This window comes from Eriocheir sinensis, chromosome 15 (assembly GCF_024679095.1).
Source record: "Eriocheir sinensis breed Jianghai 21 chromosome 15, ASM2467909v1, whole genome shotgun sequence".
Taxonomy (NCBI): domain Eukaryota; kingdom Metazoa; phylum Arthropoda; class Malacostraca; order Decapoda; family Varunidae; genus Eriocheir; species Eriocheir sinensis.
In genome coordinates, this window is record NC_066523.1 from 18,541,360 (window position 1) to 18,558,362 (window position 17,003).

The 17,003-nt window shown below is 36.4% G+C and overlaps 1 protein-coding gene across 1 annotated transcript in view; it reads right to left on the bottom strand.

Annotated features, from left to right (window-relative positions):
• Nucleotides 1-240: 240 nt before the first annotated feature.
• LOC126999001 (fragile X messenger ribonucleoprotein 1 homolog A-like) overlaps nt 241-17,003 on the bottom strand; it is a 46,279-nt gene continuing 29,516 nt past the window's right edge. Inside the window, exons 10-11 of the mRNA XM_050861314.1 lie at nt 10,070-10,231; nt 241-3,658 (exon numbers count right to left, since the gene is read on the bottom strand). Of these exons, the coding sequence (XP_050717271.1) occupies nt 3,225-3,658; nt 10,070-10,231 (596 nt within the window). The 3' untranslated portion in view covers nt 241-3,224. The remainder of the gene's footprint in view (nt 3,659-10,069; nt 10,232-17,003) is intronic.

Sequence of the window (17,003 nt, forward strand, 5' to 3'; positions counted from 1 at the left end):
GACATTATTTTATTTATTTATTTATTTATTTATTTATTTATTTATTTATTTAGAGAGAGAGAGAGAGAGAGAGAGAGAGAGAGAGAGAGAGAGAGAGAGAGAGAGAGAGAGAGAGAGAGAGAGAGAGAGAGATTCTGCTGCCTTATCGATCCTTTCCTCCTTTTGCTTATTTTTGCCAACTATTTTTATATAGCTTTTTTTCTAAAAACAAAGAAGAATTAGGCAAAGTAAAAGTCCAAATTAAATGCTGTATTTAATTTTCAAGGCAGCAAATACAAAGAGGGTGTAGCTAAACAAGCCATGTGGCCCATGTAGAGAGATCCGTCTGAGGTCACCGACACACACACACACTTGCTCTCGGCGGCGCCTCCTCAGACAGCAGATTGTCATAACAAGAGTTTGAGTCTGTGCTTGAGATGTCTTGATCCATTTCTTGCTGGCGAGTACAACCCTGGATGACACATATCACAGGGTTGCTTCCTTGAATTACATTCCACAATATGATTGGATCAGTTGAGAAGTGTACAACACATAAAACAATGTGTAATCATGAAGTGGTAAAGAAGGGGACACTAGGCCTTCAAAAGCTGTTAATTCTTTTTTTGTGTGTGTGGGGGTGCACATACCTGCATATTGGTATTAATATTGTTGAAATGTAGAACTGTAAAAATCTGAATGGAAACCAAGAAAAGTCTCATGAACAGTAGCAAGATACAAAAGGCACTGTTTCATTTTCAGGCTTAGTACTTGCATCCTTCCACCCTGCTCTGGTAAGAAATGGGGAGTTGGTGATGACATACTCATACAACTCATTTACTTCAACTAGAGTAAGTCATGGGTGGAGAAAGGCTTCACAAAAAGTAAAATAATATATGGGTGCAAAAAAATATTTGTGTAGACCAACTAAATGTACTAACTGCCAATCTGTTAATGGCCCCCAGTGCTTCCCTTTTCTATACCTTTAAATCTGTTTCATCAGAAAAAAGGATTCACCCACAGTTTGGGTCAATTATGGTGTAACTTGGTTGCTTTTGGTTAGGAGATGGCTGATAGTACTTCTGCAGTTTGACTCCTGTTGTGAGGACAGATATACTAGACTATAGTATACACGGTGCACATCACTATGGAATCATGAGAATCAGCCATGTAGTAGCAGCATCATTTGCACTACACTTTCCAGCACAAATGTCTCTTCATGGTGAGTATCCTCGAACCATGTTCCATCGATATGCGTTTTTCATGTAAACCTCACAGACTGCATGATATAGGCTGATAACTATCACAGTTCTGTTTTCGTAGTGAATAGTGCATGCGTGTCACATTTCTTTCATCTTTTCATGTACCTCTAATGTCTTGTCAATATTTAGCTTCACATACAGCATGGTTGTACTGTGTTTATCTTATCTACTACCTTTGTTTTATATATATATATATATATATATATATATATATATATATATATATATATATATATATATATATATATATATATATATATATATATATATATATATATATATATATATATATATATATATATATATATATATAATTACAAGTGTATAAAAACAGACATACCCTTAGTGTAGCCAGTTTTTGTGTATAAGTATACACATGTAAAAGAATCATATTTCTAAGAGAGGAAATATAATTTACTTTCCAGAGATGAAAAAAATTCTTTGTGTATCTTAGAAATACTGAATGTCTTAAATCAATAGGTAGCTATGTGTATTTGCAATAACTGTCAATAAAAGAATGAAATGTAACTCGCAGCAATATTCACCAAGCTGATCGGACAACGAAAATCAACAATCTGTACTTATCACAGAGTATGAACTCCACAGCTTGCAAGGACATAACTTTTGTTTTAAATGCAAAAATAGCAGAAGAAAATGGTAAAATGAAGCAGTTCAATGCATTTAATTTTACCAGAATATTATCATTTATGGGAGACAAAATGGTGACACTCACAATACTGCCTGCTACAGTAAAAGATTTAAACAACTGAGTTAATCCAAGAAATAACCAAGTCCAATAGAATTTTCCTTTGTTCTGACATCTCAACAATTATATGAATAGTTATGTATCCAATGCTGAAAAAAGATTTAAAACTTTAATCCTTAAAAGACTGAATAAATCTGTAGCCACAGTCACCAAAATTAGGAGTAGCAACGACCTTCATTCTTCTCAAGGCAAGGGTAAATATCCTCTTGAAGTTAACTGCACCTTAATTACTGTCATTGCCTGGTGTGATTTTTAAAAGAAGTCATGCCATGTGCAAGAACTACCCACACCCAGTCCCATCAGAGAAACTGATTCAAAATGTTAACCTAATTTCATATTTAGTATTTGCATGCAGTTTTAACTTCAGGCAAATGCAGCTGAAAACTAAAGGAAAGCAATGAAACCTAAGGATAAAAATTAGCCAAAAGTATACACCACTCTAATCCTGTCAGAGCCTAGCAAGGATGCCATATAATACCTCAAACCTTAAGTGGTTCATCTTGAGAGTAATGGGAATTGGTTTTAAAGTATGAATGCTACAATTTTTTTAGTTATAGATATTTTCAATGTAAATCAATAATTAACCAATATATAAATATTTAAACTGCAGATAACATTAACATACTACACAAATATATTATTCAATGGTAACACATTTTTGTTTGAAAATGCAGCATGGTTTTGGCAAACATGTAACATCTTCCAAATTCAAACAAACATCTTTTGTGTTAGTCACAGTGTTAACAGAAATGCATCCAGCCAGTATTGCATTACTCATTTTGGTAAATACTATACCAATCTGTATATTTAAAAACAATTTTGTGTTTCCAAACCCTATGATTCTTAAACCTAAGGTTCTACTTTAAGCCAAAATATCTAAATTGGGTTAATTATTTTTTTGCTTTTCTCACTTGCTACAGCTTTTATCTGAAAGTCTGTTTCTTTTTGCCATATCTGAGATGGCTGTGTTCCTATTACATCATGAATTCAAAGTATGAGTCAACTTCAGTATATTGCATTAATGAAATTGATAAAAAGGCCAAGAATTCAGGTCTTATGTGTCTTCATCAACACATTTAGAAAAGGCCCTTCTCAACATATTTTACCATGGCTAGTTCAGCCTCTGTATATTATTGCAGGAAACAGGGGAGGACAAGATATGTCTCTTCAGCCTCATATAGTAACCATGTGTTCAAGAGAAGGGCCACTGTATGCATGATTTAGTTTCCATTCACAGCTGGGGCATTAGGCCTCTTGGGCTGTGGAGGAGGGCGTCTCCCAGGAGACTGGCGTGCTGGGGTTCCCTCATGACGGGGAGGCCGTCTGCGAGGAAGTGTTCCTTCCCTGCTTGGAGGTCCATCTGAGTAGCCTCTGCCTTTTCCCCGACGGTTGAGAGAATCAGAGCCTGAAGGGCGCTCCTGAGAAAGTCGTCCTGTGGCTGACTGAGTGTCCCAGTTTTCACTGGCTGCATTCCAATTCTCCTCACCACCTACATTTTCATTAGCAGATGTGGCCCAGCCTTCATCAGCAGAGGTGGCCCAGCCCTCTCCCTCCCCGCCTTCACCACCACCAACTCCACCACTGACACCACCGCCTCGACGTCGCATCTTCCGGTGTCGGCGTCTGCGTCTTCGCCCTTCACTTGTAACTGAGTCTGAAAAGGAGATGACTATAATCTATGAAAGCTTTTATACTACTGCTATTTCTCCTTCTCATGTAACACAACATAAGAATCAGAACTTCAATAGATGTTTTACCATGACCAAATATGTATCAAACTAAATGTGAAGACTTCATTAGTATTTCAATATCCTGATTTTGCTTCTCAAAATGAAGATGGGAAACTTATAATTCACAAGAACAAGAAATATTGTAAGAGGCAAGAGACATGTCAGTTAACGTAATACTAATCATTCAGAATTTGTAACTCTTTCCAACTAGCACCACTTCAGTTACACCCAGCATCACCATTACAGTACCCATTCTAGGGAATCGGATGTTCAAAGACACAAACAAAAGAAATGATAAAGTAATAATAATAAACAGAAGAAAAAAATAACAATAATCTAAATATATCTTAGTCTTTGAACCACAGTGTATATATATATATATATATATATATATATATATATATATATATATATATATATATATATATATATATATATATATATATATATATATATATATATATATATATATATATATCCCTGAAATGCTGTAATATAAAAAATTCCCTTGAATGTATGATTTAAATGGATTGCCTGCCTCATGAAAATATAGTTTCTGCAAATTTTCAATATACAGATTGAGTTTTTGAATAAGATAATAACCTTCCAGGTTACATAAGGAAGGTAGGGTGTGGGTAGGCGGTGGCCGAAGTAATAGCGTACTGGACCCACATTCGCCGCGTGATGGACGACGCGGGTTCGAATCCTCACGCTACCACTCGGATTTTTCAGTCACCGCCGAGTGGCTTAAAACTACCCACATGCTGTCCTGAAGACCACCCATCAACCCGGACTCTAGAGGAAGCCGTCCAAGCGAATCAAGAACGAGTTCCGGGGGGCAGCATGAGCCAATGCAAGATGGCGCCACTATAAACACTCGCCTGCACCAGAACGGGCTGGGTCGACCATCAGGCCCCACCTGGAAGAAGCCTTGGGCCGACCATCAGGCCCCACCGGGAAGATGCCTACCGGCGCAATAGGCAACAACATAAAAAAAAAAAAAAAAAAAAAAAAAAAAAAGTATGTATGAGAGGTTTGGTATGGGTGTGACTGTGAAATGAGTGATGGGTGCTTCTCCATGATATCTCCCATTAGCCTGGTTGTCAGGGAGTAGTCAGTGTCAAACCCTTCCACCTTTTCTTCCAAATTTTATAATTCTTTTATAAATAATGGTACAATGGAGATGACGTGCCCATCCAACAAGACACAGAAGAGGGAGAACTATGCCTCACTGATACTGTAACATAGTGCAGGACCAGGGGCCCCTCACCACTGATGTTTCTTTATGTTAATGCCTAAAGTTGACCTCCATTTAGTGCATTGCTTTTTAAAAATTTCCTAATAATGCAAGACCTAAAGTTAGGACACATTTTCTACATAACACAGTTACACTCCATATAATGAGTTAAATTAGGGGCATAATAAAAAATCCTCCATGAAGCAGTGAGGCCAGTAGGTCAAACAAAAAACAGGGAAACAGACAATGATAATGTAAAATAAACCCAGCAACATGTGGGAAGTCAGTGACAAGCATGCGCCAGGTCAGAGACGGAGTCCCTCCCAAACCCTCGTTGGTGTAGCACAAGAGGAACGCAGATGTTCATTGGTTGATTTTATATTTTGATCATACAGACACACAGAGAATATTTATCTTAATTTTCAAATTCAGCAACTGTTTAGATTTGCGTGCACCATATGCAACTCATAACTTATTCACCCAAAACTAGCTTTCCCGACGCTCATGGTGAGCCTCATACTTTGTTTGTTTAAAACTTAACAAACACTGCTGCCATCTCACCCTCACCACCAGACTGTGCTCCAGAGTCATGTTCATTTAGCTCTATTCTACTCCAGCAATCCTATGGTGTCTGTTTTTTTGTACAAGAATCAACTAGAGGCACTGGTAAACTCTGGAACAGCCTTACTTTATTTGTATCATCATCATCTTACAACATTAACACCCTCAAGAGAGTATCTAGGCCAGTGGTTCTTAAATTGGGGGTGCACTCCCCCTAGGGGGGCATTAGTAATTTTCAAGGGGGACCCAAGTCCTGGAGGAAAAGTTGGAATTTCTGGTGTTGGATATTTGTTGTTTTCTTAACAAAAGCATTGGCTGATGTTAAGGAGTTTAAGAACAAATGTAAAGTTATTGCCCTTAATAACTTTAGTTTTCTATAGTCTAGTTAGGCTTACCATTGTTAATATATCTGGGAGCAAATTTTATCTAGTGGTACATGTATATCCAAGGGGTGTGTGAAGAGGACCCATTCCTGTGGGAGACTTGATAGTAAAAACTTTAAGAACCACTGATCTAGACACCATCTGACATTCTCTTCTGGCTACTTTTCCTGTCCTCTGCTTGAAGAAACAGTACTATAGCTATATTTTTGTATCGTTACTTTGCCACTAAAAAATTTCACAAAAGTCTCACTAGTCCTAAATCGATATATCCCATTGACATAACACCTCCATTTGCCAGACATTCCATTCAATGTAAAATTCTTCAGTAACTATAGTTAAACCATTTCAAATAGTCCATTTGGGCGTTCGATTCTGCGGGTCCTTTCCTCCCCTCTGCTCTGCCACACAGTATTAACACCTATTTTACTTTCTCATGTGTTACCTATAGGTAATATATGAGAGGAAGGGATAGGTGTTGGGACTGTGTGACAGAGTAGAGGGGAGGAAAGGACCCACGGAATCGAATCCCCAAATGGACTATTTGAATTGGTTTGACTATATCGCACCTTTAGTAGGTCTACTGTATAGTACAAAGTTTCATCCCAGAAATTCACCAAAGAAGGGAAGTACAGCAAGTGCTTCCATTTCCCTCTGCACATACATTCCTTTCATAACATAAATAATCTCTTCTACTTTTCTTCAGTATTCTGTAACCCAATTGATTCAATTGACTGACTGTCTCCAAGCCAACTGCCAAGTCCGGTGACTGAGTGGTCAGCGTACGGGAGCACTGTCCTGGAGGACCCAGGTTCAAGTCCCTTCTGCTGCTAAGAGCAGACAATTTTCAGTCATCACTGAGTGACCTAAGACTACCAATGTGTTGTCCTGATGGCCAACTATCTACCTGGACTCTAGCAAAACTCTCTAGAGTAGAGCACAGATGAATTCTGGGGGGCAGCATGAGCCAGGGAAGATGATGTCACTATAAACACTTGCCTGTGCCACCAATGAGCAATGAGCTGGGGCCAATGAGTAGGCCCCATCAGGGAAGCCTACCAGCACTATAGGCCAAAAAAAAAAAAAAAAACAAAAAAAAAAAAAACTTTGCCACTAGTCTGCATCCTTGCCATGTGCTTGAAGCACCTCTGCATGTTGTGTTTCTCCCATCAAAATACCCTTACACTTGACATCTTTTCTTCTGTAGTCCATTCCACACTTACAGGCATTCTCATTGCTCTCACCATCTAATCTTGTGAATGCAAAACGATGTAACTCATTTTTACTTTGTACATTTTGCTTCATGGAACTCTTTCCATACTTTTGATTCTGAGGAGGTTCTGAAGAAAAGAATAAATATCATTTTTCATCTCCCATTAACATCCACATCTATATTCATCCCTCTGGAGTGTAGTAGTAAGCATGCCTAGCTATGATTCAGAGAGCCTGGGTCACATCCCAGCGCCGGGGCAGTCAGCTCTGAATTTCTCTGATTTGTCTGGTTGTGAGCAACTTATTCATGGACCTACACACAGTTCTGGGAACTGCCTGGACTTGGCTTTAACTGACATTCCTGATGTTGTAGTGGCTTCTGTCCTTGCTTCCATAGGTACTTTTGACCATAATGCTATTCATTGTAAGATTGTATCTTAAATCTCGAGTCAATTGGGACAATGTTTGTTCTGAAATTGATAATATTCAGTGGCATACTATTTTTCGATCCAATGACCAAGTCTCTGCTCTTAATACTTGTCTATTAGATATTTTATGCAGAAGAGTTCCATCTAAGATAATCAAATCTCGTACGAGAGATAAAGCCTGGTTTAATGATGACTGTAAGCAGGCCTATGATGATAAGCAGGCTGCTTATCACCTATGAAGACAGAATCAATACCAGTTGCTATGGGATAATTATGTTGCTCTTAAAGCTGATGCTCAGAAAATCTATGATGCAGCGGAAGCTGCTTATAATTCTCATGTACAGGAAGTTCTTGCAGGAACTACTCAACCACACAAATGGTGGGCTTCTCTTAAATCCTCCTTTTTTGGTGTCGATTCTTGCATGCCTCCAGTACGTGAGTCTGGTGGTGCAACGTCCTTTGATCCTTTAAGAAAGGCTAATTTACTTTCTGATATTTTTATTAACAAACAGTGTGATGATGAATTATCCCTACCTTTGACTTGTTTCCCCTTTCCAAAACTTAGCTCAGTTGCATTTAGATCCAGTGAATTGAAAAAAAGTACCTTCTAAATCTTGATATATATGGTGGGACAGACCCAGATGTTTTTTTTCCTCTATTCTTTAAGAAGATTGCTACGTTCTTAGCACCAAAACTTGCTGTAGTATTTAGGTTACTGTTGAAGTCTGGTAGTTTTCCTTCTTGTTGGCGCAAGACCAACATCACCCCCATCCCGAAGGGAGCCTCAGCTTCAACTTTTCCTACTGAGTACTGCCCAATTTCTATTACTCCTGTCCTCTCTAAGATCTTTGAGAGGCTTTTGGCTAAACAGCTTTCCATATACTGTGATAAATTCAATCAGTTACCTGATTCTCAGTTCAGATTCCGTAAGGGTTTGGGAACATGTGACGCTCTGTTGACTCTCTCTCATGACCAGCAGTCTTCTTTGGATCGTGGGCATGAGTCTTGAGTTGTTGTTATTGATTTTAGTTCTGCTTTTGATGTTGTGAATCATTGGGCTCTATTTTATAAACTACAACTCCTTGGTATTGGTGGAAGTCTTCTCAGTATTTTTTAAGAATTTTTAACTAATCGATTACAGTGTGTGGTTGTTGATGGTGCTGCTCTGCTTCTCTGCCTGTTGTTTCTGGTGTTCCTCAGGGCAGTGTACTTGGACCTTTATTTTTTAATATTTTTATTTCTGACTTGGGCATTAACCTCAAAATCAAGCTTATTTCATATGCTGATGATACAACTTTATACTCCTCTGTTCACTCTCCTAGCAACAGAGGTGAAGTTGCTGCATCTCTGAATAGGGACTTGGCAATGATCACCACTTGGCGTCAACTTTGGGGCATGAAACTAATGCTAATAAAATGCATTCCATTACCATCAGTAGATCCCGTACCTTGAATCCACCTCATCCTTGTTTGCATATTTTTGGTGAACAGATTAATGAATGTTTCTAGTATCCATTTGTTGGGAGTCACTCTTGATTCTAAACTGACATTTGAGAAGCACATCCATTCCATGTCTTCCACTATTGCACAGAAGAAAGGCTTACTTCATAAGTGCTTCAAAATATTTGCTTAAGACTCAACTGTAATCAAATCTTTTTATGTATTCATTTTGTCCCACTTTGAGTATTGTGCTTCTGCTTGGATGTCTGCTGCCAATTGCATTTAAAGTTACTTGACAGAGCTATCAATTCAATTAAATTTATTTCTCCGGCACTCGTTCTTGATCTTGATCATCGGCGTCAAGTTGGTGCCCTTAGCATTTTATTCAAAGTTTTTAAGAATAATCAGCATCCCTTACACAATGCTTGCCCGATCCTTCTACTCCTGCCCTTGCCTGGGTCACGAGGTTTGCTGTTAGTCAAAACGATCTTGATTTTATTTTAATCTAATGAATTTTTGTACGACACAATTCTCACGATGTTTTCTTCCATCGTTGACAAATTTATGGAATCAGTGACTTAATGAGATTGTCCTTTCTGCAGACATTTCTACATTTAAGTCTCGTGTGAATGTCTTTTTGAAACAGTAATTTTATTTTTCCTCCTTTTGGCTTTGACTGGCCAGTTTCTTAACTATTCATTGCCTTTGCTTCTCTCCAGTATCTTTTGGTATTTTGTGTGGTTCAACTTGTTGTATCTGCACCCTGACGGGAGGCTTTGGAAGCTTATCATAATAATAATAATAATAATAATAATAATAATAATAATAATAATAATAATAATAATAATAATAATACTCGGTATGCTAAACAGGTAAATCACAGGATGGTGATGATGATGATATAATAATAATGATGATGCCTGGAAATCTCATGGCTCCTAGTACTATCAGCAAAAACTTCTCCAAAAATAGTTCAGTTCCTGAAATATTTTCAGTAATGCATTTTATAAAGCAAGAAATTAATAAAAGAGCTATACTCTATTGTTATTAGTCTTCAACAGTAATACCGTGTGTGTACCTCTGTCAATGCTTCCAACACTTCCAGTCTCAGCAGCATCAAAGACAGTCTCCTCTTCATCTGCAACACGTCTCCGTTCATCATTGTGTCGACGTGCAGTTCTGGGTGGCAACGAGGCATCACCCTCATCCCAATCTGGAGTAGCTTGACGAGACCACCGTCCTGCAAAGTTTACCAGTCATCAAAAGTATTCCCTCATAAATGTTAGGAAAACTGAAATATCAACCCAATGTTTGGAAAATTGCAAGCAGTTATTGTGAAAGAAAACCAGAGAAAAACAATATTTCAGTAATACATATATTACAAGGGGTGATTAGAGAATCTTCCCAAGCTAGACGACAAAGATCATAGTCCTGATAGAGTTAAAAGGGAGCACTACTTCTCACACCAAGAAGCTGCCACGAACTGGGACATAATTTACCTCTCAGCCATGAGCTGAGCACCATACCCCAAGCCACCTAACCTAACCCCCTCACGTATCATGTTCAAGTAAATCAACATAGCTGAACTGATATGATAAATGGTATATTTAGTACCTTATAGACATCTGAAATACAAAAATAGTAATTATACTGCTTACTCTTGCCACTCCTCGGCAACTTCTGGATGTTTGCCTTGTTTGAATCTCTTCTATCACTAAACATTATGACTCCTCTCAATAAGATTTTTTTCATAAGCATCATACATCTGGAGAAGCACAGGCTGAACTCAAAGGAGCAGATTCCACAAAAAAAGTAATCAGATGGTTGACTGCAAGCAGTATCGGTCTCCTATTTATGTGAAACCTTGTTTGGTCCATTAAGTTGAACGAGAAAAAGCAGTTTATGCTTGGTCACGCATATGATACTATGAAGAAAAAATGTAGTGAGGATCAACCATAGGGGAAGATATGGAGTCAAACAGGCATACAAGTAGATCCTTGCATCAGACATTTCGCATCTTGCAATTTTACCAATGGTGACCTTTGTTAATTTTAGCATAATACATAATTTTTTTTTTTTTTTTTTTTTATAGGTGATAGGATAACATACATCTAGTTTTCTTACTTATGGATGATTGAGGTTGGCCAAGCCTATAGGCAGCACTACTGTTAATTTTCCTGTAACAGTTTTGCCCAGTTTACAGCAGAGAGAGCACAAGTTCCAGACCAAATTATTTATTCCCTATCTGATTTCCCTTGCCTACACCCTCAGCTTAAGAGTATCATTTGCATGCATTGCATACTTTTAACTTTTTGTTTTGCTGATCACTATATGACTGTAACTGGCCCTAGAAAGTGAACTCAATTTGGCTATGAAGCTATAATTTCCCACTTGGAGAGAACAACATTTTGGATACCATGCATGGAAACCATGTGAACAAAAATGGCATAGAAATAAATCTAAAGGCTGAAAAAATGTTATTTTTTGTGATTGTCAAGAATGTCTTTAAAAGTTATGGTGGGTGTGACCATTCTGGTTCTGGAAATCATCTTGATTAAAACATGCCAATAAATGATTGTGCACATGTGTGTGTGTGTGTGTGTGTGTGTGTGTGTGTGTGTGTGTATTTACCTAGTTGTGGTATACAAGATGTATTTACCTATTTGTAGTATATAGGGCTTGTGTGTGTGTGTGTGTGTGTGTGTGTGTGTGTGTGTGTGTGTGTGTGTGTGTGTGTGTGTGTGTGTGTGTGTGCAGTGTGTGTGTGTGTGTGTGTGTGTGTGTGTGCTGTGTGTGTGCAGTGTGTGTGTGTGTGTGTGTGTGTAAATATACAGTTAAATGAGTATTTCATAAAATAGCAGTTCTCCAAATATAACTAATATGAGCAGCCAATGAAATCACACGCAAGGAAAAATTCCAGTGGTTCTGTGGTTCATTTGAATAATTGGTATCCACTTATATTTCATGGTCTTTGCTGAATACTACAAATGTGATCTATCAAATACGAGATCACTAGAAACCTGATTTTACTGCATTTACCTTACCTTCGCCTGGTCTGCTAGAATTAAAAAACTGATCCTAAATAAATTTAAAACTCTGTTGGAATATGTTAAACAGAAAAAATGTGCAATGTTATTCACAACAATTGTGCAGCTTGAATAAATCAATGGTGGAAAACTTACAATCTCCTATATTAATTTTTCTTTTGAAATGCAGCGGTCTCATGTCCAGTGAAAGAATCTGATCAGAGATTGTATCGTGTGGGATGAAATTCATGCTGGACAAACGAAAGAACGGGGAAAATTAAGTTTGAGAATTTCTGAAATCTAGTAAACAATCTAGTAAATTATGCAGTTCTGCACATCATGTAACTGCCCCCGATCATATTGTTGACTAGCGTCACGCACCATACTCCCAGATGATTGGTCAAGAGAGACAAGTGCAGTGCACGATGGATGATTTTTCTGTGTTACAGAAAAATCTGTGGATGTGGGCGATTTGACAACCAGGGTTTGTAGCATGTTGGACAAATTTCTACACATTACAATAATTCAATAATAAATTGAATAATTTTTTTAAAAATTTGCTTGTCTGAAAAATGCCACATTGGGCACAGAATACGCTAGATAATCATGTGTTGGACGCGAGGCCACTGTTGACACCTACTTGTCATTATAAATCTATCCATGAAAACTATGGTACATCTTTTTAAGAATTTTTTGGGTAACAGCCATCACTGATCATGATAATTATGATTTGAGCAACTTTTTTTTTTACTTATGAAAGTTTCTTCTTCATCAAAGTTCTCTTGTGTAAAGAATACAAGATACTAATCAAAGATATTTATGTACAAAGTTTCCAATGATTGTAAACAAAATGTTAACTTTTCTCAATTCATGCTGGGCCCAAGGCCAAGGATGATTTACTATTCTGGTCTTTCATCCAGTTACCAAAATATCTGCTCACTAGTTTTCAAAAGCTTATACAACACTCGATCTGCATGTTAAAGTCAATATTTACAACTATGTATACTGAAAATGTGATGGGAAGTTATTTGAATTAGTTTTGTTTATTTCTCTTTTGGCCTCATCCATATTTCACTACCAACACACAGAAATAGTCCTGCATACTACAAAATATAGTTGCAACTGGACACTAAATTGACTGCTTAGTTAGTATATAAGAACACTTGACCAGCAATTCTTTGTCTGATATCACAAGATTATTAAAAGAAACTTGCAAATGACAAAAAAAAATTGTGATAAGATTTGTATGTGACCATCAGTGGTATTACAGAATATAAAAAGATGCTAAACTAGAACAGGAGCCAAGTGAAAAGTTAAATTTCATTCTGGGCACACATTTGAACTCAAATACTTCTTTTTTGACCCTGACCAACTGATACAATAGTAATTCAATCTATAAATATTCAAATGAAAAATATGAAGAAAAAAAAAAGAAAACAATACAAATTACTTAAGTCCTTTGCAGGGCTCTGAAAGTTCGATGAAATACATGCATTTCATGTCAGTGTTTGGGAAATTCAAAAATAAATTTTCCTGCACCACAGCTTTTCTTCAAAGGATAAATTTAACATATGTTGCTAATATCATATAGCTTCGAACAGGTATAAGAGCAAGCAACTGCATTTGATTCTAGATGTGTAAATTAATTAAAACTTCAAATGCAAATAGTAAATTAGGATCATACAACTTTCATCTACTTACTGAATTATTTAAACTGTCGTATGGCATAAATTGCTCACTAAGGACTTTGCCAAAACTGAAACTGGTGTCAATGAAGAATAAACCATTTATATCCTTGCTTAAAAAAATGGCTAGATTGCTGTGTTTTTAAACATGCATAGATATCTTCTGAGATGACTATACTGTCTGTAGAGGAACAGCATAAAGTCCTTAATGGTAGCATATTGAATATCTTGAGGCAGCAGGTAATTTTTTTCTTCTTCAAAATATTAATGTTATGATTGCTGAATTACATGTCTCTATTCATGGAGGATCTTTGATTTGCTGAATTTGCAGTTTAATTTTATTAATCTTTTAATCTTATTACTCAAATAATAGCTCTCAAAAGACTGTTTTGATTTCCTGACTGCAGAGGCAAGTTATGACTGAAACCTGATACTTTGAGTGGCCACTTCTAAACAGAATAAGAAATAATTAGTTTTTAAGATGGTGCTTTACCAGTAAGCTGAGTGTGAACATGATTTTATTGGGGGGATAGATCTAGACTAAACCCCACAGAAAAATATATAAATAAAAGAAAAACTTAAAATTACAAATAATGAAAATTCTAAGAAAACAAATACATATAGTTTTAAAATAAAGTATGATTTATGATAAAGAATCATCTTCAGTGCTTTGGTCAAAAGATGACCTCATAATATTTGATGAGAAGTTTCTTGTTTTATAACCATGAGTATTATTTTCCTAATCAAAACAAGAATGGTGACTGGAAAATTTAAAATAAAATGTACATCACTATGGAAAATTACCTTTTAAGTAAATTTATTTTGGGGATTGTTTGATTAACATAAGCAGTCTATTTCAAAGATAAAGTCTCTCCATTTCTGGGTAATATGGTTCTTTTCATGAGATCATTATTTTCACTGGGAAACCGCTACAATACATTCGAGTGAATTCATTGTATTATCACTATACCTATTTCAAATAAAACTCAAAATACCTACACAACAAAAATTATCATATTCTACACAGAAATGAATAGTTAATGCCTTAATAAGAAACACCACCTAAATGCTGTGACCTGCTCTGTGTTGTGCCTGTTATGAGGAATGATACACTGTTCGGCTGTCTAATTCCCCGAATACAGCGAGCCGCGTTGTAACTCTGACAGTACACAACCTAATGAATAATAATCTATCGCCACTGAAGTAGTTGAGATCTACATATTTACAAATTAAAAGGGACCCCCCTTATCCTAAAGATTAGTAAACAATTACCAATAAAATAGTATATGGTTAAAAAAATTGACCAGATGTGTGATTCAACACAGTTATTACAGCAATAAATTCACTCTAGTGGCTTTGTAGCTGTTTTATAGTGACAAACATTATCAGCATATGATAAAGCATCACATTCTACACAGAAATTAATAGTCATTATGTCCAAAGGACTGCTCAGGTCAACACAACAAAACCTATTATTTCCTCTGATGCAAACTATTGCACTTAAAATGAAACCATTACAAATGGAAGCTCATACAATCAAGTTATGAACACATATCAGTTTCAAATATTGAAAAATATGTTGATGTCAAGTATACTAACTCCCAAACTGCACTAAATACATTTACAAGAGCTATTAAAATTATGTAATATTGTATGTGCTCAAAGATTTACTTAATACTAGTTTTAAAATTGGCTTTACACTGGAAAGGATTTCCATTAAATGCAATAAAATCACATGTAAAAAAAGCAAACAAATAAACAAAGAAAGTGTGTAAAATAAAAATGTTGGTTTTCAACCCATGTCAGCAATGTTAATACTACACTAGTTTCACACAGCATGCCAAGACTGGATATTAACGAAATGTGAGGGGACTAACAGGAGAAAGACCAAACTCATTATGCCACCACCACCACCAGTTACCCACATGTGACTCTCCCAACATCTTTCACAGCAATATGGTATTTAAATATCATGAAAATTTTGCACCTAGATATTGAATTCCTTTTGTAAATCTATAGATCACACTAGCAAAGGTTATTGTGTAAAACAAAAGTTAACTTGCTTCTTTTTATTAAGAAAACACTATCTGCAAACAAGTAGTACAGAAAGGATTTTATATTCCAGTAGCTAGTTTTCACTTAGCTAGTGTCCGGTGATTACAAGCGTCATAATCATTGAATATCTGCATCATCTTAGACAATTGCAAGCGTCCTTATGTAATGCCGTATTTCTGCAGAACATGCCAAGCCTGGATAACCACTATCAAAACTTCAGCTAAACCAACTGCATAACCCTATGACTTTATAATCATTGCCAATTAACTTTGAAACATTTGAAATCATACTGGCACATCAGAGCATTGCATACCAATGTAAGTTAGATGTTACTTTCATTAGTCTTATTGATATCAGGATGACAATGAAAGCATACAGCCATTTCCAATAGTGAAAATGTAGATGTGTTAGTAATAATAATTTCAATGATTATACATTGTGGAATGTTGAGAAAAAGCCTAATGGGAGGCATCTTGACTTTTTATGCCTAATTGCTATGTACCTACACCTATTCCAATCCCTACTTTCAAACAAGCCTTGGGTATCCAGAAATGGCATCTGCAAATTCCATAGTCTTTGACACACAAGTCACATCAGGAAATGCTTCACAAAACAAGTAGGATTATGTACCTGCTGTACTTTGCAAGTGTCATAAATGCTGATCTTCCATAGCCTTCCTGTTTGTTCCAATGAATGGGTGTATAAGCAGACTCCCAAGAACATTAATCTAGTGGTAGAGCCATTGCATCACAGAAATGTTCTTTGCATATCTAAGGATGTTTCACTGTATGTATCTGACTTAATTTGTGTACTCAGTGATCAATTATTTTCTCGTCTTCCATGTATAGGAAATCACTTGTAGTGAATTTTTTTACATACAATGTTTTAATGCCCATAAAAATGCATGCTAATTATCTTACTTGTTCTTTTTATTGTTCTAAGTGACAATTATCCAAGATAATAAACATTCCATAATATGGAAAAATTCATTATGAATTAGAAGTGTCCAGTTCCCTGAATCTTATACTTGATGGTCTTTGTTTGTAGTTTGTAACTTTAATAATGGTATACAACCCATGATTCTCAGATTTTTAATTTGACTTGACACTGGAAAGTAATGTTACCTTGCATATTCTGTGATGTGGCAATACCTTCTCTTAGGAAGACTTGGGAGGATCTATTCCATGTCTCCAGCCACCAGAAGGGTCATGTTATGGGAAAAGTTATCATTCAAAAATTCCATCCT